The sequence below is a fragment of the Dasypus novemcinctus genome, chromosome 6 (assembly GCF_030445035.2).
Source record: "Dasypus novemcinctus isolate mDasNov1 chromosome 6, mDasNov1.1.hap2, whole genome shotgun sequence".
NCBI classification, from domain to species: Eukaryota; Metazoa; Chordata; class Mammalia; order Cingulata; family Dasypodidae; genus Dasypus; species Dasypus novemcinctus.
The window spans coordinates 5,413,566-5,439,002 of NC_080678.1; the positions used below are offsets into that span (position 1 = coordinate 5,413,566).

Consider the following 25,437-nt stretch of genomic DNA (forward strand, 5'->3'; position numbering starts at 1 on the left):
GAAGGCCAAGACTAGTGTAATTCCAGAGGCTTTTTTCATCAGACTGGAATATCAAAGTGGACACTTTATTAATCTGTAATGAAAAGTCAGGTGAGAGTCTATACAGGCCAGTACCACTCATGAACATTACTTGTGAAATTCAAATTATTGCTTATACAAAAGAATACTTCAATACTAAAATAACATACAATGACCGAGTAGGACTTCTTTCACCAGTGTAAGGTTGGTTAACTATTAGAATCTGTTGATATTATATGCCACATTAACACACTAAGGAGCTTAGCTGTTAGATCTGGAAAATATAACTACATTGAAAGGGGTAGGGAAGAAAATAACCAAAATAACTTTGGAAAACAGTGTCTATATTATCTTGATTGGATACTAAGAGTTAAAGGGAAAAAAACAATTCAAGAACTGTACTCACTGGTAAACTCTTCCCGAGGGCATGGGCGGAGTTCCGAAGCTATTCCATGTGCCGAGACTGAGCAGGTGGAGCATCTTGCAGTGCATGAGAGCTGGGGGCTCACGGCCGGCGAGGAGTTCCAGATGAGGAAAGCAAGGGAGGCAGCGTGAATGCAGTGGTGTTGGGTTAGAACACCTGCACAGGTAAACACAGGTGTCTCCAGCTCTGCTCCACCAGCACCTGGACCTTGCCTTCCGGTACCCCCCTCCAATGAACAGAATCAGGAAAGCGACTGATTCCAAGCAGGATGAGCTGGGATATTTTGGTGCCTGAAAGGAGGAAGTCCTCAAAAGCCAAGGAGTGTATGTACCATAGGCCCTCCAGTGGCCACAGCCAGGACAAGCGGAGAAAGAACGATGGTAACGGCTCGTAACCTGTCATAACCCACAGAAGCAAGCAGATAGCCGTGAGTCCAGACTGCCTGCTGACACACTGCGAGGGGCTGCTGGGCCTCCAGGCTGGCCCGTGGCCGGCCCACAGGGTCGGGCATCCTCCACTAGGCTGACGGCAGATGCCGGCCGAGGTCGCCCCCCGTTGGCTGCTTCTGCAACGAATGGCAGGACTCCTGAAGCTCCACGCGCAGGCCTGCAGGTTTGGATTGTGTTCCTCAAGGGGCTTACTGATGACCAGGAGGAAAGGGGCTCCCCCGGCCTGTGACCTTCCCCACCTGCGCACTGCAGCGGCGCCCCGGCCTCTTTGGCACTGTTCCTGCCGAAACCACAAAACCGCACAGTTAACAAGGAAACAGGTAAACCCAAGTGAGGAATTTCTGCCAAGTAACTCTTAAGCACTCTTCAGAAGGGCCAAGGTCATGAGGCCAAGGATGTGGCTGCTCAGCCTGGCTGGGACAGGGAAGGCAGCAGGCAGCACGGGCGCGAGCCCGTGGTCACAGCCAGGCTCCCGGAGTGTGCTCTGCCTACGCAGGGAAGCTGGTGAAGCCCGCAGCAACTCGGCACGATTTGTGCCATCTTTCCAAGTCTAAATTATTTCAAAACAAAATGTTAAAAAGGTAAAATGAGTAGAAAGACCTTTTTACTCAAGGTTCCCTGGATGAGCCGCATCAGCACTGCCTGGGAGCCTGTTAGAAATGCAGATTCCAGGGCCCAGCCCGCCCTCTGGGGCCAGAACCTGCATTTCCACACGCACTGAAGACTCTTCTCCCCGGGGGCCCGGTGAAGACCAGACCTAGGACTCGGGGGGGCATGGACCGCTCCCTCTGGGCTGGAGTGGAGAAGCAGGAATATTCAGCTGTGTTTGTATGAAAAAAAAAATGGGAAGAAAAACACCTGAGAAATAAATGAAAGAAAAATTGCCCATGAGGGACAGAGGTAGGAGCAAGACTGCCATAGACCTTTTGAAATTTTTGAAATCTGTGGATATTACCAATTCAAAACAGACATGAAGCTAAAGCCACTTCTGCTAAGCGTCAGTTATACCGCATTTAGATGTCTACATTTTAGAGAACAAAAGTTTAGTTCTTGGGATAACAAAGTAATATATCCCATCTTTATAGAATAGAAACATTAAAAAAGTACTAAGCTTTCCTAAGAAGATTTTCATTTAATTATCTCTGAGATAAGTGAATTGTCTAAGGTCACATGAGCCAAAATAAATACCAAACGTTCTGATGATGAAATCTGATGGGATGGGACTGCTCCAAGCAGGTGCAGCCATCCTTGGCCTCTGCTCTGGGAACTCAACGCCCCCCCCAGGCACCTCCAGCCAGCGCTCCTGCTGGTGCCTGCTCCGATGGGGTGTGGCCTCCGGTTTGTGCCCCAACACCTGGGCTCTCTGCAAATGTGTGAGGGACCCAGTGTCCACTGGAATTTGGGATCTGGAGCAAAGCCTCTAAGAAATACTAGAACACTTTGAACGGATGTAAGGAAAAGGGGAGCAACACATCCCAAGACAGGTAGATGTGGGAAATCAAAGACTTGCTATCAAAATATTTTTAAACAACCAAATGGAAAATGAAAGTTGAACATGTCACTTTCAATTACTCAATATAGATATAAATTGTGACTACCAAAGAAATTAAGAGATTTCATCTATTCACAATGCCTTGAAACAATGGAGTTGAGAAGTTGACAAAAGCTTTCTGAGAATAGTGCTAGCATATCCCAAAGGCTGTGTTTCCTCTCCACCAAGACGCTTTAGTTAAGATGATGGTGCAGGCAGGTTCTGGGGTGGTTCTAACCTTGCAATTCCTGTTAGTCCAGTCCATGAAGAAAACCCCCGGTTAGGATTTAAAGTGCACTGTTTAATAGAAAGCTACAATCCTGCTTACAAGGTTCTAGTTTCCATTGCATTAAAAAACAAAAAAAAAAATCCTAGCACTAAAAATGTTCCAGCGAAGATACTTACGCAAAGCCATTTTGCAGCTTGACTGAAGGTGCTGCATTCCTGGGACCCCATGGTCCCTGGGCAGTAGTTCTCTGGAGTTTGTTCCTTCTCTTTCCTAATATCCTCCACGTAGGTCTCAGAATGGCCCAAAGGCTTGTGCTTCTTAAGATGTGAACATAGGATGGAGAACAAAGGCTGGGGTGGTGTCCGTGTTAAGGTGACTTTAAAAAGGGGCAGAGCATGGGTTCCTTGGTGACCTCCAGTAGCCATCAATACACCAAACCAGGTCCTAGGCAAGCTGGGGGCTGGCGGACAGCTCCCGGCAGCGTGACCCTCCCAGGGTGTTCTTGCAGAAAGGCCAAGGTCGCCCTCCAGAGCACTCCAGAGCCCTCTACATCCTATGCCCCCATCTGTTGCCAGCACTCTCCGGGCATCCTGTGCCCGTCCATCTGTTGCCAGCACTCTGGAGAAGTGTGAGCATGGGAGCCCGCGTGTGACCCTGGGCACCACAGTGTATGCTTGCAACCTGCCGCCAGGCCTCTAAGGACGACGTGACCATGCTAAGCCTGGGCCCCGGGCTGCTTGTCGAAAGCACCCAGTCAAGGAGGCTGCCATCCTCCACAGCCACACTCCACTGCTCCCTGCAGCCTGGCACAAGTGCTGCGGGTGGAGGGGTGCTGCAGCCACCAGGCCCGGACTCCACCCAGTCCACCTGCCCTCCCTCCCCCCAGCCAGAAGCCAGTTCGGCTAAGCTCAGGTTCAGCACCCACGGGAAGGGCAGGCAGGCTTGGCCAGGCAGGTCTGGCAACCACATCGACAGGCCACTCCCCGGAGGGCTCAGGCGCCCCGAGGCCTGAGCTTGTGCCCTTGCCTGGGCCTGGAGCAGCCCCCTACTACCCCAAAGGCTAGGCACCCATTATTTCATCAGACAGCTCTGAGACCTGTCTCACTTCCTGGACTTTCTTGGCACAGCACTGATGGCACAGCTTGTAACAAATTTTCGCTCCGTCCCCTTCACACCAACACAAAACCCCATCTCAGACACTCATGTTTATATAAACCTTCTGGAGACAGGTGTCCTGCCCACCCCAGGTGCTCACCATTCCTTTACCTACAGAAGCAGTGGAGATACCGCCACCAAGGCCCTGGTGAGCTGGTCAGCCTCTCAGCTCTGACCTTTCCCAGGTCTAGCCCAGGAATGCGGAAGCTGCTGGTCCGGACGCAGAGAACGCTGGGTAAAGGAACACTTGGTCTTTCCTTCCTCCACCAGTAGACAAGTGGCCACACAGGGCTCTCTGGCTCCAGCTGAGGCTGGGCAGGTGCTGGCTACCCGCTCCCCTTCCAGGCGGACATGCAAGCAGGGGCTCCTGGTTTTGAAAACTGTTGCTATTTGCTTTTGCATAGGAAGAAGGCAACAATTGGTAAGCACTTTAAGATATTGAGTTTTGTCTTGTAATGGCATAAGATGGCTATAGCAAGCTTAAGTAAAAAAAAAAAAAGCATTTCCACATGAGTACAAGCTTATTCAAACTTACTCATCTAAATCCAGGTAGTCAACTTAGCAAACATTAAAGCTTCATGTAAAACAAAACCACAGAATTCTAAGTAATGAAAAAAAAATTGACAAACATACCTCTCAGGAATAAACATATTCCAACTTCAATGCTAGAAAAGAGAGTTTTAGAACAAGAATGATGACATACTTCATTAAAAAGCTTGCATGTAAAATGAGAAACAATCGAAAACACTAAGCCTTTTACCTTCCACGAGAGGGATATATGGAATCAGAATAAAAGAACAAGACAAAGCTTTGAAACGTCTTTTTAAAATAGTATTCTTGGCAGGACATCCTCTTGTGCCAATGTGTGACCGCCATGAAGCTTGGGGCCGCACTGCCCAGCTGACCACCAGAGGGACAGAGCTGCCTGGCAGCCCGTGACCCCGCACGGATCCCACACGGGTGGGCCTGGGCGAGTGACATGGCTGTGAGCCCACCTGCACCAAAGTGGGTGGTACTTACGCACTATTCTGGCCCTCTGAGATGGGAAATAAGTTTTAGAAGAGAGAGAGTTGTCTAAATACACAGTGCAAATCCAGTTAAACATTTAAAATTTATTCTAATTTCTGTTCAAAATAGTTGGACAAATGTATACAATCCCATTTTACTAGAACTTTTTTCTGAAGGACCAGGATTAACTAAAGAACTCAGTTCTGCATTTCAGATTTTGTAACTGCCACAGCCAATATATACAGTATAAGAATTACTTTTAAATAAAAATGTCCCAGAATCTCAATTTTCTAACTTAATGTGAACTAAAGTGGCATTCTGTGAACATCAATTTAGGATAATCACATTTTATTCCTGTGTAATCTATACCATTAGTAACCAAAATGCAGCTCATTTCAAGAGGGGCATGTGCACCCAGCCCAGACGCGCCTGGGGCCGCACCGTGCTGCCGGGCCCTGTTTTAAACCCCACGGCAGCAAGCACTGCCACTTAGCATGGTTATACCTATTTTTTTGTCTTGGGACATCTTGATTTTTGATAGCAAAGAAGTTTTAAAATAAACCACCAAAGTACTGGTGGCATAGCATAATTAAAACGGTTTAATTTTCCTGGCTTGAAATGCAATATGAAATTGAGCATGCATATAATTGTAGCAATATTTAAAAAGTACATTCCCCCCCCCAAAGTACTTCTTAAAAAAGGTTTAAAAATAAGGACTGTAAGTCTTCACTTGTGTCAATTTGAGGCATACTTCAGACCATGTATTTTATAGCAGCAATTCTGTTACTATTTCTTGTAATTTTCTTTCTCTGAGGGGGATCAGTTAAGGCTTCTCCCAGACCTTACCTGGTATAGCAGATAAACCATTTCTACAGAAAAAAAATGAGGTTATGGCCGTTTTAGAGTTTGAAGTATACATACTCTACCTATCTGCCAATTAAGGACAGAAGTTTTCTCAACTATTGCAGAGTAATTCTGTATAATGCACTATATGCAATTAAAGCAAATAAAAAGACGCTACTGTGTTCAAACCCCCTTCACAGGTTACTTGATCAGCAACAGCCCCAGCAGGGGAACTGCAGACTCGGGGTGAGGGTGTAGCCAGCTCCGGCCCCCGTCCAGGTGTGAGGGCGTGGAGAGCTACCACACCACGGATGCGCAAAGGCCAAAATATGACCACAGAAAGAAAGAAAAAAGCTGGGGAGAGAGAGAAATGATATATTTGACAACTCTTGAACGTTCATTTTTTGGTCTATAAACTGGAAAGGAAGGCTCAGACATAAATAAATACATTTATTTTGAATAATGGCCTTTATTGAGCGTGGCCCACCAATTCTGCTTCGAGTGGCTCGTCCATGAGCTGTGGCGCTCACGCCCCGCCTCCCTGAAGACAGAGCCCCCCTCGGGCGCCGACCGGGGCGCGTCTCCCCAGGCCCAGCAGAGGAAGTGCGTGCGACACGGGTCTGGGCGGAGAGGAGGTTCACAAGGCCTTTTCTCTGAGGAACAGCAGCCGGCTTAAGTGGGCAAGGTCAGACATGGTCCTCAGCAGCTGGTTAGTTGACTTTGTCCTGGAATATATACAAGTTATTGGTGGCAGCTACGGCGATGATATTCTCCAGGGGGTGCCAGGCCGTGTGGAGGATCTTCTTGCTGAAGTCTAGGCTGTCCACACTGATCTCGTCTTTCTTTCTCTTTCCACCTGCACATACTTTCCGCGGCTTTAAGATGGCTCGAGGCTTGCTGTTCTCTCTTGAAGCTTCCAAAGTAATATCCCTCCGTGTATTTCTATCAAACATTCTAAAGAAGTTGTTGTAGGATCCAGTCATAATAGCACTGTTTAAAGACAAAAGAGCAATGTTTTTCTAAGTCACCAGGAATTCACACAGGAAGCACCACATCCCACCCCTCCTTCCTGGTTGCACCCAGCGTGCTGCGTGCACAGGCCAATCCCTTTTCATATCCCTTGTCTCTACAGGGCAAAAGTATTTTCAGAAATAATGAGTGAAAAATAATTACAGAAAAGAAATGCTGTGAAAATTCCTTTTCAAACTTCATACATGTAATCATATCAGTAAAAATACATGTTGGGCATAAAAAATGAAAAAAGTAATGGTTTTAAAAATTAATTATATATTAATGTATTTTTGAAAAAAGCAAGAAAAAGTATCTGCCTGACTCATGAGTAACAGAATGTTTGCTTTCCAGCCTCAGGCAATCTGTCAATGACTTAAGCCAATACTGAACATCACATATTCATGTTAAAAAGGCTGATTATACGATCAGATTTGCAAATCTATCTTCACTTTTGTATAAATTTTTAAGTTTCATTCACATGATGCAATAGACACACAAATACTTAGGAAAAGTCTTAAACATAGTGAATACATATAGCAAAAATCAGGCTAATTCCATTTTGCAATAGCCACTGGACACTGCAGTGCTGTCCATGTTTTTAATTCTTTAGGGTCGATTCTGGTAGTTTGAGCACCTCCACAGTTGACCACCACTTAACCACACAGCGTGTCATGGTACACTTCCATTATGTTTGGCAGGGACTTCTTAAGTCTGTCTTTCTCTGCAAAACTCTGAGAACATGGCTGAGCACCAACATGCCATTGCTTCCACCCTGCTTTACTGCGTGCCCGGTTTTCCTGAGGACAGAGGTGTCCCAGTGAGCCCTTCTTACTCTGCAGTCAATTTAAGACCAGCATCTCTTCTCATTTTTCCCAGTTGGCTTCAAAATTTGATTCTTTTTCCCTCTCCTGACAGCCACACTTCCTTACATTGTTTTGCTGCACAAGTAGTAAGTAGTTTTCTTGACAATTTCCACCTGCCACTCTGCAGGAAGAAATCTTGGTGCCACTGTCCAGTGTTCCAGGCCCATCCTGGCTGTGTACAAACATGCTGGTCTAATTAGCCTCATTTAAAACGTCACACCACTGAAAAAGTTAAGCTCAGAAAAGAAAACTGCATCCAGCTCAGGGGCTTTACTTTGACTCTATTATTCAAAACACAGGCCTGCAGCTCCAGAGGCGCGGGACCTGGCCATGCCTGGAGCAAACTGATGACTCCCAACTGCAAGGAACTTTATCTCCTCAGGAACACCTGGGACTGAGCCTGCGTGGGGCTGACTCTACCTGGGACTTCTCCAAGTCAATTTCCACAGACAATACAATGGTTCTGGAAGGATACACAGTTAGAATGTGCTCACCTGAAGTGTATGTACGTTACTGAAATTCAACAGCAGTGGAATAATTATTTGGAACACAAACCAACAAAAATCTTTTTCAGAAAGGAATATTCAATCATTGCCATTGATTAGACTTGCTAGTGTATGGTAATAATTAAAAGCAGACTGACTTTTATCCAGTTTTACTATTTTAAAATTCTTGACAGACAATGCCTGCACCAGAGGGGACAGCTCTCTGGTCGCCATAACAGGTGGCTGCCCTGCCCCTGTAGGTTGTAAGCAGCAGTCGCCCCAGAATGGCCCGGGGCCAGGCTGTGCCCCACAGGTCAGGGACAGCACCACATGAAAGAGCGCTGGCAGAGGCACAGAGGGACGCAGGCTCCCAAGCAACGGGACACGACCACTTCTGCCTGGAGCACACAGGCAGAGTGACAGACAAACTGCCGCCTCCCCCACGTCGCGGAGGCTCCCTGTGCAGGAAGGCAGAGGAGCCGTTAGCCAAAGTGAGTGGGTCAAGTGACCTATTCTGAAACGTGACCCAGAAAGCACGTGGCTGATAACGTAATTGCATTTCAGGTATAACAAAAGGAATAAATAAGAATACTGGGAATATCCACACACATACCCTTCTTCCCCAGCTGAAGAAACAGGAGGCTGCCCTTGTGTGCCCCTCTGGAGAGACCGTCCCCTGTCCCATCCCCCAGCAGGAACTACTTGCTGAGGTGGGGGTGGGTCACTTCTGTCCACATTAAATTTTAAATAGGTACTCTCACAAGTCAGTGAAACTGTCCATGTGCTTTAAACATCACACATTGTCATCAATCCACAGGCAGTCCTTGGCGACAAGCGTTCGGTGCTCATTGCCAGCATGAGCGTCACATGGCTCCAAGTCACTGAGGTCTTGCTTTTTGGTCTTACACGTTATGAACACACAGTGGTCCAGCTGTCCGGCACCCAATCACAGCCACGTGGTGCCTGCTGTTCCAGCCTCTGAGGTCTGGGGCCCAGGCATGGGCAGCACTGGAACACCTTCTGCATCCTGGCCACAGCCAGTCTAAGGACAGAGCGGGGCTGAGGCTAAGTCTCCACGCACGCATCCTGACATCTCATCACCCTGTGGCTTCAATTTGCTGGCTACTGAGGACGACAAGCATTTTTAAAATGCGTTCACTGACTTTTCAATTCACGTTCATTGTTTTTGCCCTTTTCTTTTTTTTTTTTAGTAGTTCGGCATTTTCTTTTTGATTTGTAATTCTTTACATGTTCTGGATACTTATCCTTTTGCTATATTTGATTTTATGGGCTTCATTTTTGCCATTTTATTCTGACATAAAGGAGTTCAATATTTTTAATGTAATTTCACGATGTTTTTCTTCATCATCTGTACCTAATTTAAGAAATTCTTCACTCTCCAGAGTTCTGGACGATGTGCTCCCATAGTTTCTTCCATGTATTGTGTGAGTGAAAGCTCTAGTTTCTGCCCCATCTCCCACAGCAACCAATGTAGACAAATCTAGCCTGACACTGTCGCTGTTCTTCAGCCTTGCCCATGTCATCATGCTCGTTGTGCTCTCCTGCCTGGCTCAGTCCCAGCCCCTGGCTCAGCTCACTTTCCTTCTGTTGGAAGGGCATCCTTGAACTGTTCCTGTCATGGGTTTCCTCTGAATGGTAAAATCTGCTTTGGCTCTGAAAACACCTTTATCAGGTCCTCGTTTTGAAGGGTCCTTACCTAAGTTCACACTGCGAAGCTCAGAGAACACCGAGGAGACTGCGCACGCGTTCTGGCTTCCACTGCCTGCTGAGAGGTCCGCGCTCAGCCTAGATGCCCATTCCGCAAAGGAAATGAGTCTTTTCACCCTAGCTGCTTTCAATCTCTCTGCTTCTGGTGTCCCACAGTTTCATTACGACATGGATGTGTATTTCTTTGTCTTTATCTTGCTGTGGTTTTCTGTGCTTCCTGAACCCACATACTCAGTCTTTCATCAGTTAGGGAAGCTTTCTGGCCATGATCACTTCAGATATTACTTCTCCACAGCTCTCTCAGTCGGGGTATTCTCTCCACTCAGATGCAGGTTCTGTCTGGTCCTGTCCTCCGTGTTTCCTAACCTCTCGTTCTGCTTCTCTGAGGCTGCCCTCTCTTCAGGTCGCCCTGCAGGACCTCCTGAGCCACAGCACACCTGCTGTGCGGAGACTTCCAACGACTGCACGTTCATCTGGGGCAGTTTGTTTTTTTTCCAAATCTCCCAGGTCATTTTCAATGGTCTGGGGTTTCTTGCTCAGATGTTTGGTTCCTTTTTTTGGTTCCTTCATTAAGTCTGTAAATATTTGAAGCATTCTTATTTCATATTCTGTAACTCACGACTTCAACATCTGTAGTCCTCGGAGATTAAGTTCTGTGGTTGCTTTTGCTGTCTTGTTCTTGGTGGCTTTTCTACATGGTGCTGGGTAGCTTTTAACCCTAAGTGCATGTTTTAACTAAACTTGGTCTGTAGGAATCCTGAAGAGCCTGGATATACAGGGGGGGCGCAGTCCACTGTCACCCCCCAGTGCCCTGTGTGTCCTTACTGCTCGGGCTGTGACTGCAGGGAGCAGGTCGGAGGAACAAGGGACAAGGTGCAGGCTTGTTCATTGTGTCCTTTAAGAACGAAGCAGGGGACCCCCAAGCTCGGGGTGCTTGCATGCATCTCTCTGGGTCCCTCTATGTCACCCCTGTGGGACTTGGGGGGGCATGGAAACCCAAGGCCAGCACGAAGCTCCCGTCACCAGCTGTGCCAGGAGGAACGAAGTCCTTTGCTTCTTGACCCGGGAATCTACTTCTTCAGCCAACATGTGTGACACACTAACAGGAAAGTACATCTGTTTGCAAAGAGGCCCTGAAAATGTGTGTGTCCCTCCAGATGCCCAGTGCCTACCTGGAGGTAGTTCTTGGTCTGAGGTTTTCCAGATCGTGCGGGTAGGGCAGACAGGAACTCCACACCCTCACGCGGCACCTTGTAGTTATGACTCTCGAGGGATTTGAAGCCACCCAGACACATTCCTGTCATGACTCCACGTGCCAGCAGAGGACGTTTATGATCCACAAGCCCCCGTTTCACTCTGCTCCTTCTGTGGGCTCAAGGCCTGAACTCATGTCCCTGGGCGGCCGTTAAAACTGAGGCAGCAGAACCCCGGTATCAGCAGGCGCCAGGGGCTGCTGGGGGCTTCGGGGTTCATTCACCACTCGGCTCAGTGCCCTCTTCATTTCTGCCTGTAGTGAATTCCCCTTACTTGTCATCACACCCAGTGCTTCCAGATGCTTGTACAGAAGGGCTTTCCAGATGCCTAGCCAGTCACTTCCTGCCTGGGGAAGTCTTCTGTTTACTTAAGTTCTGAACAAATATTCTATTTAAAGATGATACAAAATAATCTCCTTCCCTCACCTGAAGTGCAACTTTTTATATAATATTAAAGATGAAACTCCCAGTAATGCTAATATTACCAGCTTTAAAGAATGTGCACAAAATAAATTACCAAGGTATCAAGAACTACCACATGATTAATTAAATAAGCCTTTCAGACCTGCCACCTCCACTTTTGTCTAAGGATGACCGACTGAGCTCTACAGGTATGTTCTCCTACTTCTCTCTGAAAGGAAAGGCACGATGAATATGGCCAGGCTGACAAAGTATAAAACTTCCCCACTTTCTTCCTTCTTAACTTATCTTGGGCACAATGGATATTGATAACTATCATTCAGCAAGTATTTTAAAAACAGCCAATATGTATCTAGTCCACATTGGCTATATAAATATAGGTGAAATTACAAGGAAGATGAGACACCCTATTTTCTCTACCTAGACACTATCACCAAAAGGATAAACAAAAGGCCTGGAAAACAAAATTCTATGTGAACTCTGGACTTCAGATCACCTTTGTGCTCTGCCAAAATCCTCACTGCTCTTTTCTGCCCAGGGCTGAGGGCTCTGAGTAGGGGGCTCTGCAAACTGTGGGGAGCTGCCATTTACCTCCGAACCTTACCTATCAGAACCGTTCCAGCAGCACTCAAACTTGTCAAAGATGCAGTCGTTTTCATACAGAGAACAAAGCTTGCTTCGAAGATATTCATGAACCTTAATGAAATCACACGAAGGTTAGAAAGTATTCCTGTGCAAGACGCCGCGTAGCTGCGGAGGCCGCCGCCCTCACCTGGTGCGTCTCCACCGGCCTGCTCTCCATGTTGAGGTCCCAGACTTTCACTGACAGGTAGTCTCTAGTTATCATGTAGCGGCCGCTGTGACTAAATTTTACATCAGATATGGAAGAAATTATTTCTGAAAAGAAGGACCTACTACTGGGATCTTCAGGTTCTTCAAAAACTGAAAAATAAAAAATAAAAACCTCTCAGCTTCTGTTTAAAAATTGGAGCCCAGATAACTTAAAAGCCCAAGCAGGATTTAGCACTCTCACTGAGATCCTTGAGGCTCTGCCTAGAACGACACAGAAGTTAAGCTGTTTCAGAGGGAACATCAGTGGATTCAGGACGAGGTTCCCGGCCTGCTCCTCCGTCCCTGGCTAAGATCTCAGACAAGGCCTGCTAATGCCCCGGCTGTTAACCAGCCTTCCCCGGGCCTTGGAGGCCTCGACAGGACAGTCTGGAAAGCACCTCAGGACACTCGGGCTGTGTCTGGTTAGGACTGTTGTCTCCTGAGCCCGGGACCAGAAGCATCTGCACCCCGCCCCCATGGCACCCTGGCCTCAGCAGCCCCCGACCTGCCCCTGGCTGGCTGCCACAGTGAGGTCATAAAGGGCATTCCACGGCAATGCACACAGGTGCTCTGGGGCCTCGAGGAAAGGGGCCTGTTCTCGGTGACAACAGCCCATTAAATTGCTGGAGTGACAGGTCTATCCACCTGCCAAAGCCAGCCAGGAAAGAGGCATTTTGTCTTTATATTTAATCATCATGATCTGCGGTAATAAGACCGAATGGCAACTTTCAGAAAGACTACCCGCCTCCTGGCAGTGAACCCTTCCCGCTCCGGGCTTGCTTTCCCAGCAGTAACTAGCCCAGCGCCCCACCTGACCCCAGTGGCCCGCAGGAGCCTCCTGCTCAGCAAACCTTAGGGAGGGGCCACGGGCCTCCCCGCTGTGTGAGCGGCCTCCAGCTCGGGGCTAGTGGGGAGATGCTCCGCAGCATCTGGAACTGGCTGGAGAACCAAAGCGCCACGGGAAGCACTGAGAAGTGCTGGCCCTTACACTTGGAGTGCCTGTCGCACAGGGCCGCGGAGCGCATGTCGCAGAGCCTGACGGTGCCCTTGCTGCTGCTGTAGACGAACACGTTGCAGTGGCGCGGGTGCAGCTCGGCCGCCGTGATCACCTCTGTCAGCTCCTCCATGTTGGCCGGCTTGATGTCCACAATGTCTGGGCGTGTCGTCAAGGCAAAGAGCGCCCCAGTCAGTCAGACGCCGGGCCTAAGAGGCAGCCGTCAAGCCCTAGGAGAGGGCTGCATTATGCGCCCGGGGCCCGCGGGGTGGCTGCAAGGCTAGGCCAGCAGACGAGTGCTGCGGGGCTCTCTGCTACGACTGACATTCCATGAACAGCTTTACTGGCAAGGCGGTGCCCGTGCATGGCATGCCAGTAATGCAACTAAGGAAAGCACGCACCCATCTGTGCAAAAACCCCACACTCCAAACAGTAATTACAAACACAAGGATCCTGCCCAATTCCAAAAGACTGTGTTGGTTCAATTACCTGACGGCAAGAGTGTCACCACAGCAGACCCCTGACAGAAAGCTTGCTACTGACCCTGGACTGCTAACCGAGGAGAGAAGACCAAGCACAGAAATCAGTTTAACAACACAAGCAAGGGTGCAATTCTGCTTTGGGCCAAGCCGCAGTAGCAGGGACCAGGTTTACCATTCCAGCCAAACTACTAACCAACAAGATAAACCATATGAAACCATGGCTCGAGACACTGGACATCAGAGAAGGAAAGGCAGAAACTTGGGAGATGAGCTACACAGGTGAACCCCACCCCCACCTGCTGCCTGATGTCTCTAGGTCCCTGTGCCTTGTGGGAACCCAGGCTGAGCATCCAGGAAAGCCAAGGCTGCTCAGTCCCCAGGGCAGGGTGCCAGGGGAGCTTCAGGGAGACAGAACGCGAGCCCTCCCGGAAGGGCTCAGGTGAGGTCTGTCAGCACTTACATGGGAGTTTACGGTGTGGCTGGAAAGAGCCCCAGGACAGAAGGCATGGGAGCTGCCCAGACGGCCGGGCTGGGGGCACTCTGCACAGCTAGTAAGGAGGACCAGTGGCACAAGGCACGCCCAGGTGCCAGAGGTCAGTCGCTGGTGGTCAGACAGTGGGAAGGATGCGTGCGAGCAGCAGGGTCAGCCAGAGGAGCAGGTGCCTGGGACTCTGACGGGCATCATGGGCAGGCCAGGCGCCGAGGCCCTGAGAAGGGCTGTGTGGCCCAGGCCGCCCTTCCCCTGACCAGCAGGCCCCTGCCCACGGGCCCCCTGCGCTCACTCCTCAAGCTCAACATCAGTCTAGGCCCTCCTGGTCTCTCCCTCACCCTCGTCCATCCTGGAAGGCAGCTTGCTCTAATCCCCCAGTCACCCCCAAATCTTACCAACCCAGGGGGACTAAAATTAGGTACTAGTCACTCGTGTTTTCTGTACCCTCTGTCTGAAAGGTCTTTTTTTCTGTCCCTCCCTCTAATAAGCACCACACAGCACCTGGAATGCTTATACGCATACAAAGGGATGCTTGGCCTCACCAGCAACCCAGGAAATGGAAATAAAACCACAGTAACATCCAGTTTCACCCCACCAGACTGCCAGGCATCAAAGAGTCTGGTGATGCCTAGTGCTGACGAGTGTGCGGAACCGTCCTCGTCCATGGAAGTGGCCACTGCCAAGTGGGAGAGGAGGTGATGGGGTGGCGTTACCTGCAGGGCACGGGGCATGCTAGCGCTTTCCTTAAACTGGGTGATGAAGACATAGTCGTTGGGTTTCTTTACATCTTATATACTAAAGCCAAGGCAGCATTTCACATCTCAGGTGCAAGGAAGGGATTGTTCAACAGGTGGCACTAGACAAGTGGCTTCAGTCTGGGCAAAAGCACAATCATGGCCCGTGCCTCACCAGCAAGTGGGTCAAAGGTACCTGAAAAACACAGGGCCGTGCGTGTGTCCTGTGAACTTAGTCACCCGGAAGGCCATATGAAGTATGACCACAGGGGCAAAAATTAAAAAAAAAAAAAGGGAAAAAAAGAAAAGTTCCACGCATTAAAAAAAATTCCTTTATGTATTAGAGTTCACACAAATCATTAACGAAAAAAAAATGAGCTTCCCAATAGCGACAAAAATGACAAAGGGCAGAATAAGGCAATAAACAAAAATAAGATGAACTAATTCAGCAATTATTAAAGAAACGAAAAGTTGTCTTATTTTGTTCTCATAAACTGGAAAAGTTTTTTCCTTCCTTAAAGAGACAACGTGCTGAAAGCAAGCACCCCAAAACCACATGTAAACGTGTGGCTGCCCTCCAGCCAGAAAAAGGGCCCCTCAAGACACAGATGAGCACTTCACATGTGCACCCCTTTGGGGGGCAGAGATGGCTCAAGTGGTTGTGTGCCCACCTCTCACATGGGAGGTCCCAAGTTCAGTTCCTGGTGCCTCCTGAAAAAAATAAAAACAAACAACAAGCAAAACAATGAAAAGCCAACTCAGTGGTTGTGGCTCGGTGGTTGAGTGCCACTGGTTTCCAACATACAGGGTCCCGGTTCAATCACTGGCACCTGGTACCTCAAGAAAAAAAAAAGTGCATCCTTTAATGCAAGGTCTAGGGATGGATTTTAACAGACATGCACAAGGCTGTGTGGACATGGACAGTCACTAGCACTGTTCACTTGCAGTGGTACACTGGAAATAATCTACAACTCCAAATATAGGTAAATAAACTAAAGGACCATGTTTTATGCAGTTATGTAAGTGGATATGCACAATTGAAAGGTTTTTAATGGATACTGGTGAAGGGAGTCCCACTCTGTGAATGTGAACCAAGAGCCCTGAATAATATTCTTCAAAGTGGTTAAAAAGGGAAGGGTCATGGTATATAAAAGTTAGCACAATAAACTTTTTAAAAAGTGGACAAGTAAACTTCCCGTCCCATGGCTGCAGAACAGCAGCCACAACACACGAGGTCAGCCGGAGGCTGGGGAGGCAGCCAGTCCTCCGAGCCAGGCACTGTGCTGGCCACACCTGCCACCCTGCCTGTGTGCAGCACCCGCAGGACATGTGCCAAGCAGCAGCCTGGCAGGTAAAGGAGAAGCCCGAGAGACCCTCGGCAGAACCTCAGCACCTCAGTGGGGAGGATGGCCCTGCTTTGTGTTTTTAAATTAATGTGCTTCATATAGAAATGATATACTTCAATAAAAATATATTTTAAAAAAGAAAATAAACAGGAGGCAGCCAGAAAAATAAACTATTAAAAAAAATATTAATATGCTTATAGACACATAAGAAGCCTGGAAGGATCTGCAGGCTGTTTATAATGGTTGTCTCTGAAGGTGGAGTCAAGAGGGAAATTTTTCCTACCTTGATATTATTTGAATTCTTTTCAACATGGTTATGTATTATCAGAAAAAAAGAATTATTAAAAATACAGGGAGGCGGAGTTGGCCCAGCAGATAGGGTGTCCACCTACCACATGGGAGGTCCAAGGTTCAAACCCAGGGCCTCCTGACCCACGTGGTGAGCTGGCCCACGCGTGGTACTGATGCGCGGGAGGAGTGCTATGCCACGCAGGCGTGTCTGCCGCGTAGGGGAGCCCCACGCACAAGGAGTGTGCCCTACAAGGAGAGCTGCCCAGCATGAAAAAAGTGCAGCTGCCCAGGAACGGCGCCGCCCACACGGAGAGCTGACGCAGCAAGGTGACGCAACAAAATGCGACACAGATTCCGGGTGCCGCTGACAAGAATACAAGCGAACACAGAAGAACACACAGCAAATGGACACAGAGAGCAGACAACTGGGGTGGGGAGGGTGGGGAAGGGGAGAAAAAAATAAAAAATAAGTCTTAAAAAAAAAAAATACAAGGGCTCTAGACAATAGAGAGAAAGCAGGGGCCATGGGCATCAACTACTTCATTCAGGCAGTTTTCCAAAGCCAGAGGAAGGAGAGCAGAATGGCACAGCCGTCGACTCACTAGCAGCGACTCTCCCCGAAGCAATTACATCCCAGGAGCCACAAGACCGGCTTCCCCCGACCAGCAGCAGGCAGAGCACGCAAATGGTCTTAAAGACCTTCCCATGAGGTGAGTAAAGCAAGGTCAGTAACCAAGTAAAAGGACGTCGAAAATAATAAAAACTAAGTGTGAAATGACAGAATTTAAAATGTCATACACACATAATTTTATGAGTGAAAGAAAGGAAATACATATGTGAAATTCTAAATTTTAGCAGAGGATGAAGTAATCTAACAGTTTTTCCTAAATTTGGTCAACTAGACATCATTCCAAAATGTGGAAAATCTGACCAAAGCCACTTGATATGTACATTACCATAGGACTTATTTTCTAGAGAAATCAGTAATTCTTTAAACCTGAGAATTAGCCAGCCATATTCAGATTTTCATATTAAAAATAATAGTACCATTACCTTCAAATATTACCAAAGATGAATCTTTAAAGCAATTGCTTAAACATCTCATTTTCTGACAGAATTGTCATATCACCTTTTAACAGAATTGTCACATTCACAATCTATGCCAATATTGTTTATTATTAACGAATTAGGAGAGAGAGAGAAAAAAAAGGAACATGCCAATGTGGAATTTCAAATACATGTCTTTAAAATTGCCTTTATTGTACCCAATTAGGCAACAGAAGGTCTGGACTTCAGGTCATTCCCACTACAGGGAACTTTTCCCAGAGATATAGAGAAGTTTGCATTTTGAGAACAAATACTTTAAACTGTAGTGAATTTACATCATGAGCTATTGTGTAGCAAACCATAGTTATAAGATGAGAATCTGAGCTACAGGAGGATATATGCATGTGAGAATTAGCTTTCTGAAGAAGAATCCTAAGAATAATGCCGAGATAACTGTGGCAGTCTGAGATTATTTTATGAATCCCAAGAAGAGAAAGATTATGCATATGAAGTAATCTATTCCTCTAGGTGTGGTGACCTTTGATTGCATTAGGTTCAGCTGAGGGGACTTTGATTAAGTACCTGTTAAGACTGCTTTAGGGCTTCTGATTAGACTACATCAGTGAGGTGGGACTCAGGTTGAGGCCTGCCCCTTGCTGGGTCTGACAGAAATGGATCACAGGGACAGGTAGACATAGGAAGAGAGCGCTGCCATTTTGTGACAGAAAGGAGAAGCTAAAGCAGCTGAGGAACTGGGGAGAGATGAGCCATTTGCCTGACACCGTACAGCTGAATTTGGGAAGAGAGCTGAACAGCTGAGATTGCTACAGGAAGCCCTAAGAAATCCAGAAGAAAGCAGAGCAGTTAGGCTAAGAGAGGAAGCCTGGAGGGGAAGGAGAGCCAGACAGATGTCACCATCCTGCTTCACCTCGCGGCAGCTGTCTTGTGAGAAAGCACTCTTATGGTGCCTTGAGTTGGACTTTTCATGGACTTGGAACTGTAAGGTTTTTGTTTTGTTTTGTTTTTTAAAGGAGGTACCAGGGATTGAACCCAGGACCTTCTATATGGGAAGCAGATGCTCAACCAGCTGAGCTATAAGCCATTCTCTGAAACTATAAGCTTTTACCCCAAATACATCCCCATTATAAAAGCCAACAAATTTCTGACTTTCCATCAGCAGGCCTTTGGCAAACTAATACAGTAACCACCCAACAAAGGATACTAAAACTTCTATCTGTGATTTCTAAATGCCAGAGATTAATTCTCAGGTCGTCTGCAGAAAGATATGTTTCATGATCACTATTTACTGAAATGGAATTTATATGATACGTGTGAGCATTTGCAAAAATCCGCCGTGGACTTGCTTCCACCATAAGGTCCATGGGCTTCAATATTGGGACCTAAAAACAGAAAGGAAATAGGAATTCAAAACAATGACCCCAGCAGCATAAAATTAGAACACTTAGAGTACATATCAAAAAGGAAATCTTGGGGAACGGACTTGGCCCAGTGGTTAGGGCGTCCGTCTACGACATGGGAGGTCCGCGGTTCAAACCCCGGGCCTCCTTGACCCGTGTGGAGCTGGCCCACGCGCAGTGCTGAAGCGCGCAAGGAGTGCCATGCCACGCAGGGGTGTCCCTGTGTAGGGTAGCCCCGTGAGCAAGGACTGCGCCCGTAAGGAGAGCCCCCCAGTGCGAAGAAAGCGCAGCCTGCCCAGGAATGGCGCCGCCCACACTTCTCGTGCCGCTGACGACAACAGAAGCGGACAAAGAAACAAGATGCAGCAAATAGACACAGAGAACAGACAACCAGGGGAGGGGGGGGAATTAAATAAAAATAAATAAATCTTTAAAAAAAAAAAAAAGGAAATCTTTATTTGCAATTAACTACAATTAAATACAGGCCATGCTCAAAATAACTGACAAATATATGAAAATAGGTTACAAAATGAAGTAACATCTATGAGATGAATTTCTCCTCCTTGCTTCCAGTGCCAAGGCTGACACCTTCTTGTTAAAGAAAAGACGACAGACTGACACCCAAACAAACTACCCCCAGGACCCAGAGGCCTCCAAACATAACTTTGTTCCTGTCTGTCCACCCAATGGTCACCTCAGACACAATGGAAGTCACCCCACCAGGCCGCCAGGACTCCAGCCTTTCTCCTTTCCCTGAAGCGGGTCCCCTGTGAGGGAGAGCTGGGTGCATTTAAGGGATGTCAACCTTCCATCTCCCTTTAGCAGTGGTCTATGGAGTAGTGCACAGGAGGGAGCCCGGAACGTGAAGGTACATTCAGGGGGAAAGCTCTCTGCTCTTTTTCGTACACATATAATTCATATAACTCAATAGAAAGTGTGGGGAAGAGCAAAGGCCACTCCCCACAGCAACAAAGGTGGAGGGGGCAGCCAAGCCCGGGTCAGAGGACACAAGGCCAGGAAGGGCTGAAATGCTCCACTGGGAGAAAAATAAAACAAAAATTTAGGATATTTCTGTAATCAGAAACCAAAGGGGAGGGCACACCAGAATCCTTTAACAAGGCTCCAATTTATCAAAAAATATCACCAATGCAATACTTATAAAAAGAAGACTCCTTCCTTAATGAAATTCCCTTTCTGGCACTGAAATAATTTAGAAGACCATTAAAAAGGATTAAAAAGCAGTAGCACTTCTGACTCTCACTTAGTGGGGCCCAGACACCTAACAGTGTACTCTGAACTGCTCAAGAGGTCAGAATTTCAAAGTGGTCCTTGGCGCCCACAGTGCAGCCACGTGTAGTCCCCTGCTCTGAGCATGCGCCACCCACCGCTATTCACAAAACTGTTCATGATCAATCTGCCTTCTCTTCCACCAACTGGGCTGGTTTTCTTTTCGGTAAGCCTATAAAAGTAGGCTTGGTAAGACACTAGATTGGGCTCAAGAGGATGTCTAGTTTTCCAGATTAGACGCAGAAGCATAGTGGTGAGTGAGGTGGGTCTGATTAGGAGAAATTTGGGCTGCAATCCTGTTTCTATTGAAATTTGTGTTAAAATAGTGGTGTCAACAACTGTAAAATTAGTGTTACTGTCACTAAAAGTGACTAATCTGAAAACTTTATCACCTATTCACAGACACAAAAGCAGCAGCATGGTATATCCTAGATTTGGGGATCAAAACATATGATTCAAATTATGGTTTTATAAATTTAGATTTGAGCAAAACACACAGTGTTTCTGGTCACAATTAGCCTACTGGAAAAAAATGCCACCACACTGACTTCAGAGTTCTGGAGAGGGTCCTACTCCACCTGCTCCAGCCCACGAGCACTGCTCTCAGGGCTGAGCGGCTGAGGGTGGCGAGGGCGGTTTCTAAGCACGGCGCCCTCCTCTGCGCACCTCCACTGTGACTGCGGAGTGTGCACTTGTGAGGCGCCACCTGAGGGGCGGGGACCTCACACTCACCAGCCATACTCCCCTGGTCCCTTGGAAGGCAGGTGGTGACCAAGGGAAGCCTCTGGACACTGGCAGCACCTCCTGGGACCCCACACACCCAAGTTTGTTTGATCTCTTTCTACCGTATTTCATCTAATTTAAAACACCATCAATTGTGTACAACACCAATCCAATTATAAGACACCAAGATTCTTTAAGTTGTACCCAATTTCATAGATGTTAAAATGCAAAAAGATTTAGGCATAAGAAAATTTAATAGTCATTTCATACTGAACTTGGAGGTACCAAAAAGGGAATGAAGAACTTCACAATTAAAAAAGGAGCAATGATGCTCATGGATTGCTAAGCAAAGAGGAGAAAATTCCCAAGAATTCTGAAACACAAGAATCCACCTTACTTAACTTCTGAGCAATTAAAACACCATTACATTATCCTGGTAGTACAGCACTTATCTTTCAATTTGCAACATTTGCAATTTCACTTGGGGAAGGGTTCCCAATTCCGTTTGGCCTGCCACCCTACCAAGCACTTGGCTTCCCTGTAAGATTCAATTTGGACAGAGGCTTCTTCTGTGGCCAGAGAAAAAACAAGCTTGACGATCACACTGCTCGCTGCCCTTCCTCCCTCCTGCTTCCGTGCAGACAGAATGCTGCCACAGCCCTTTCCTGACCCAGCTCTTTCCTCTCGCACCCTGTGCCTATTTGGAAGTTTTAAGAGGGAAAGGTAGTTGATAAATTTAGAATTATTTCTGTCGTGAAATTAAATCTGACTTATCCCTTAGTACTAACCGAATTTTCTAAAGGCAAGGTGTGATGCTTTGTTTTTATAAAAATAAGGAATGCTTTGTTTCTAACACATTACATAAAAACAATAATTATTATTACAGATAATTTCCTGAATCAAGAAGGCAGATCTCAGAGGATTTCTAAATAATATTCTGTAAATAGCAGATATAAACACCATTTATTCTTAATTTCTGAAAGTGATGGGATCTTTTAAAAGAAAATGCAAGGCATACCCGTAGCGCTGTAATTCTGAATGGATCTCGAAGTCGTCCATCTTCATCTTTCAAGTTATAACCTTCTGCTCTTTTATCCCGTTCACTTATTTTCCATAATTTAATAGTTTTATCTGTAAATGAAAATCTCAGTCTCTATAAAAGAAAGACCCTAACATGTTCCATTATAATATGATTCTTGTATTAGAAAACCTTGTGCTTCTATGTTGGTTTACAAGGTAGGGGTCTTTAAAAATCCACATTAACACTTCCAATTATGGATGAAAGTTTTTATGACAAGCAAAGATGCAGACATGTCTATAAAGTAACACTGTAATAGCAGGGACTGGTGAGGCTGTGGTCTTTTTTTATTGTTTTTTGTAGGCACCAGGGATTGAACCTAGGGCCTGGTACATGGGAAGCAGGTGCTCACCACTGAGCTGTATCCATTCCCAGTGAGAGCTGGTTTTTTCGTTTGTTTTTAGGAGGTACTGGGGATCAAACTTCGGACCTTGTACAAGGGAAGCACCACTTGAGCTACACATGCACCCCTGTGGGTTTTTAAAATTTTTTTGCATATGAGTTTTCAACCCAAGTATCATTTGCTTCCTAGCAAATGACTTGCCCTCCCACCAAAGTTTAAAGTAGAAATAACAAAGAATGGGTTAAATAAAGAGGAATACACAGAAAGTTAAAAATAAAATCCTAAATCAAATAGCTTCTTTTAAAAAGTTCTTACCATTTGTAGATAGTAGAAAATGAGCAGCATTCTGTTGAGGTAACCACCTAATTTTATTGATTTTTTCCTCAATTTCCAGACTCTTCAAATAGTCAAACTCGGGTTCATGACTTTGAAAGGTACTGTAAACATTATACTCTCCTCTGGAATGAGGGCGGCCTTTACTCTACAAGAAAGCAGGACAGCTGCGTGATGAACAGACCTTAGCACAGAGAAAACCTTGGAGCCAGCTATCTGAGCACCTAAGAGCCACGTCTATGTCTAAAGGTTAAATGGAATCCAGCATCAAAAAAAAAAATCCCAAACAGATGAAACTCAGAATTAATTTTGTTGGAAAAACAATTAAGAATATTTCCCAATTCTTCTCTTCCACTTCTCATATCCACTCTAGAGATGGGTTGGCCAAACTTGGCTGCTGCTTGTAAGACAAGCTTTGTAAAGCACAGGCTGGAGGGGCGTTTCTGTAGTATCTCCGGCAGCCGAGCCGGCGCTCTAGAAAACTGTAGGGGCCCTCGAGGCGGCAAAGGCCAAGGATGAGCGCGGCACCACACCTGTGCCCACCAGAGTGGAGAGAAAGGTGAGTGGCAGGCACATGGTGGAGACCATACAGCAGTTAAAAGAAATGAACCTGAGCTCCATGTATTAACATGTACAAAGCCGTTCTATAAATTATAGTCAAAGTAGACAAACATGCTGGGAAGACAAGACATCATCTTCCAAATCGTGTTCAAAACCATGACAGCGGGTGAGTGAAATAAAATGGGGAAAGAATGCACACTCCCTGGTGTCTGAGTTCCCTTTCATAGAGGAGTAACATCTGGGTGTGGGTTCCTGGGTAGATTTCTATTAATCCCTGAAATATTCTATGTCTGAAATGCAATTTTATATGAAATGCTAAATGTCACCATTAAAAACCAAGGATCTCAATATTTTATTTAATTCTTACTCCAGAATTAAGATCTAAAATCTTACACAGAATTTTACACTTTTAGCATATGTGCCAAAGTTTCTAGATAGATACTTTTACCTCCCTCCCCTCTAGAAAAAGTCATAACACACCCAATAGGTGGCTCTAACTAATGTGCAAATGAGAAAAAAAAAACGATTTAAACAGAAAATAATCAAGTTGGTCCCATGCTGTCATTAGAGTTGACATCCATCCATGAAGAAAAGCCATCAGCACAGAAACAGACAGACTTCCCTGGCCGTTTTTCCCAGAGAGCAAAAATAGCTGCTCTTACACAGGGAGCTGGCTTCTTGCTGCCCAGAGCCTGCCATCCTGGCCCCTCCAAAAACCCCTGCCCCTCGGCCGTCCCCAACACATCTGAGCTCTCGTACCAGCCTTGGGGGCACTGGAGCAGGTGGTGGCCTCCATGGAGGGCTCCATTTCTCTTCAGTGAGGGGACAACAGAGAGATCGAAAAGGGGAGAGTAAAGAGTCTGAAGGAAGACTCAACTGAGAGTAGGAGAGAGGGGAGTCAGAGACTGTGGAGGCTGCAAGCCTGAGCTCCTGGGAACAGGACGGTTACCCTGGGAAAGCAAAGGTGGAGAGCATGTGCGAATATTCAGGCATGATTCTGCAAAGAGGGTTGGAGCTGCAGGCCTGGGTGCCCCAGCACACAGGTGGTCTGCAGAGCTGAGTGCTGAGGGCAGGGAATTCTCCCAAGTCTCATGCACATGGTTTCCTTGTAAGACTTAAATTTAGACAGGTGTTTCTTCTGCAGTGAGAGAAAAATAAGCTTCAAGAACACACTGCTCGCTGCCCTTCCTCCCTCCTGTTTCTGCGCAGGCAGAATGCTGCCACAGCCCCTTCTTGACCCAGCTCTTTCCTCTCGCATCCTGCGCTTTCAGCACTACAGCCAGGTACTGTCTTGGCCTTTAGGGATCCTCCCAGCTGTGCTGGCTTTAAAGCACACGCCACCCCCAAGTCCTGACACCTCCAACATCTCCGTGCAGCTCCATGCTGAGAGCCATGGCGTTCAGGGGCAGCAGAGACACAGTGATGACCTTGCTACATCTTTGTAGCACAGGATATCTTACTATTAATAACAGATTAAAATCAGTAATTTATTAAGTTATCAAATATTATACAACTCTCGAATAATTTATTATATCCACAAGGGGAAAATTCAAGTCCACAGTATTACACATGACAACCACTAAAACAAGTGACCAAAATCTAAACTAAGTGAACTTAAGAACATAAAACACCTCTCAGAATTCAGATACTGTATTTGAGAAGAAGGTGGATCATGTAATCCTTCCTTATGTTATTCAAAATATGAAAAAGTGGGGAGCAGATGGAGCTCAGTGGTTGAGTGCCAGTTTTCCATGTATGAGGTCCTGGGTTCAATCCCTGGTACTCTAAAAAAAAAAAAAAAAATCCACTAATGAAAAATATGAAAAAGGGATGGAAAAATAAGATGACCAGGGCTCAAAAGTTGCAGTTAACTGAGTTTTTCCCAACAACCTTAGGGACCTACTCCAACATGAATTGGTCCCTCTCTGTAACAATTCCTTAATATAATTGAGCAAGGCATTTAAAAGGACAATTCCCCAATATATTTCCAACAAGATGCTTGACTCTCATGATAGCCAATTTCATAGTTGAAGCTAGATTTTTTTAGGTGTAAGACATGATC

General features: G+C 46.6%; 1 protein-coding gene and 1 long non-coding RNA gene across 2 annotated transcripts in view; one reads left to right on the forward strand and one right to left on the reverse strand.

Annotated features, from left to right (window-relative positions):
- Positions 1-6,102: 6,102 nt before the first annotated feature.
- The window catches only part of PPP2R2D (protein phosphatase 2 regulatory subunit Bdelta), a 46,749-nt gene continuing 27,414 nt past the window's right edge, over positions 6,103-25,437 (reverse strand). Inside the window, exons 4-10 of the mRNA XM_004464473.5 lie at positions 22,797-22,962; positions 22,079-22,191; positions 18,855-19,032; positions 13,237-13,401; positions 12,190-12,359; positions 12,022-12,113; positions 6,103-6,647 (exon numbers count right to left, since the gene is read on the reverse strand). Coding sequence (XP_004464530.1) covers positions 6,368-6,647; positions 12,022-12,113; positions 12,190-12,359; positions 13,237-13,401; positions 18,855-19,032; positions 22,079-22,191; positions 22,797-22,962 — 1,164 coding nt within the window. The 3' untranslated portion in view covers positions 6,103-6,367. The remainder of the gene's footprint in view (positions 6,648-12,021; positions 12,114-12,189; positions 12,360-13,236; positions 13,402-18,854; positions 19,033-22,078; positions 22,192-22,796; positions 22,963-25,437) is intronic.
- Positions 13,395-23,576, forward strand: LOC131278653 (uncharacterized). Its single transcript, XR_009186032.1, has 2 exons — positions 13,395-14,003; positions 22,876-23,576. It is a non-coding gene; the product is annotated as an uncharacterized lncRNA (long non-coding RNA).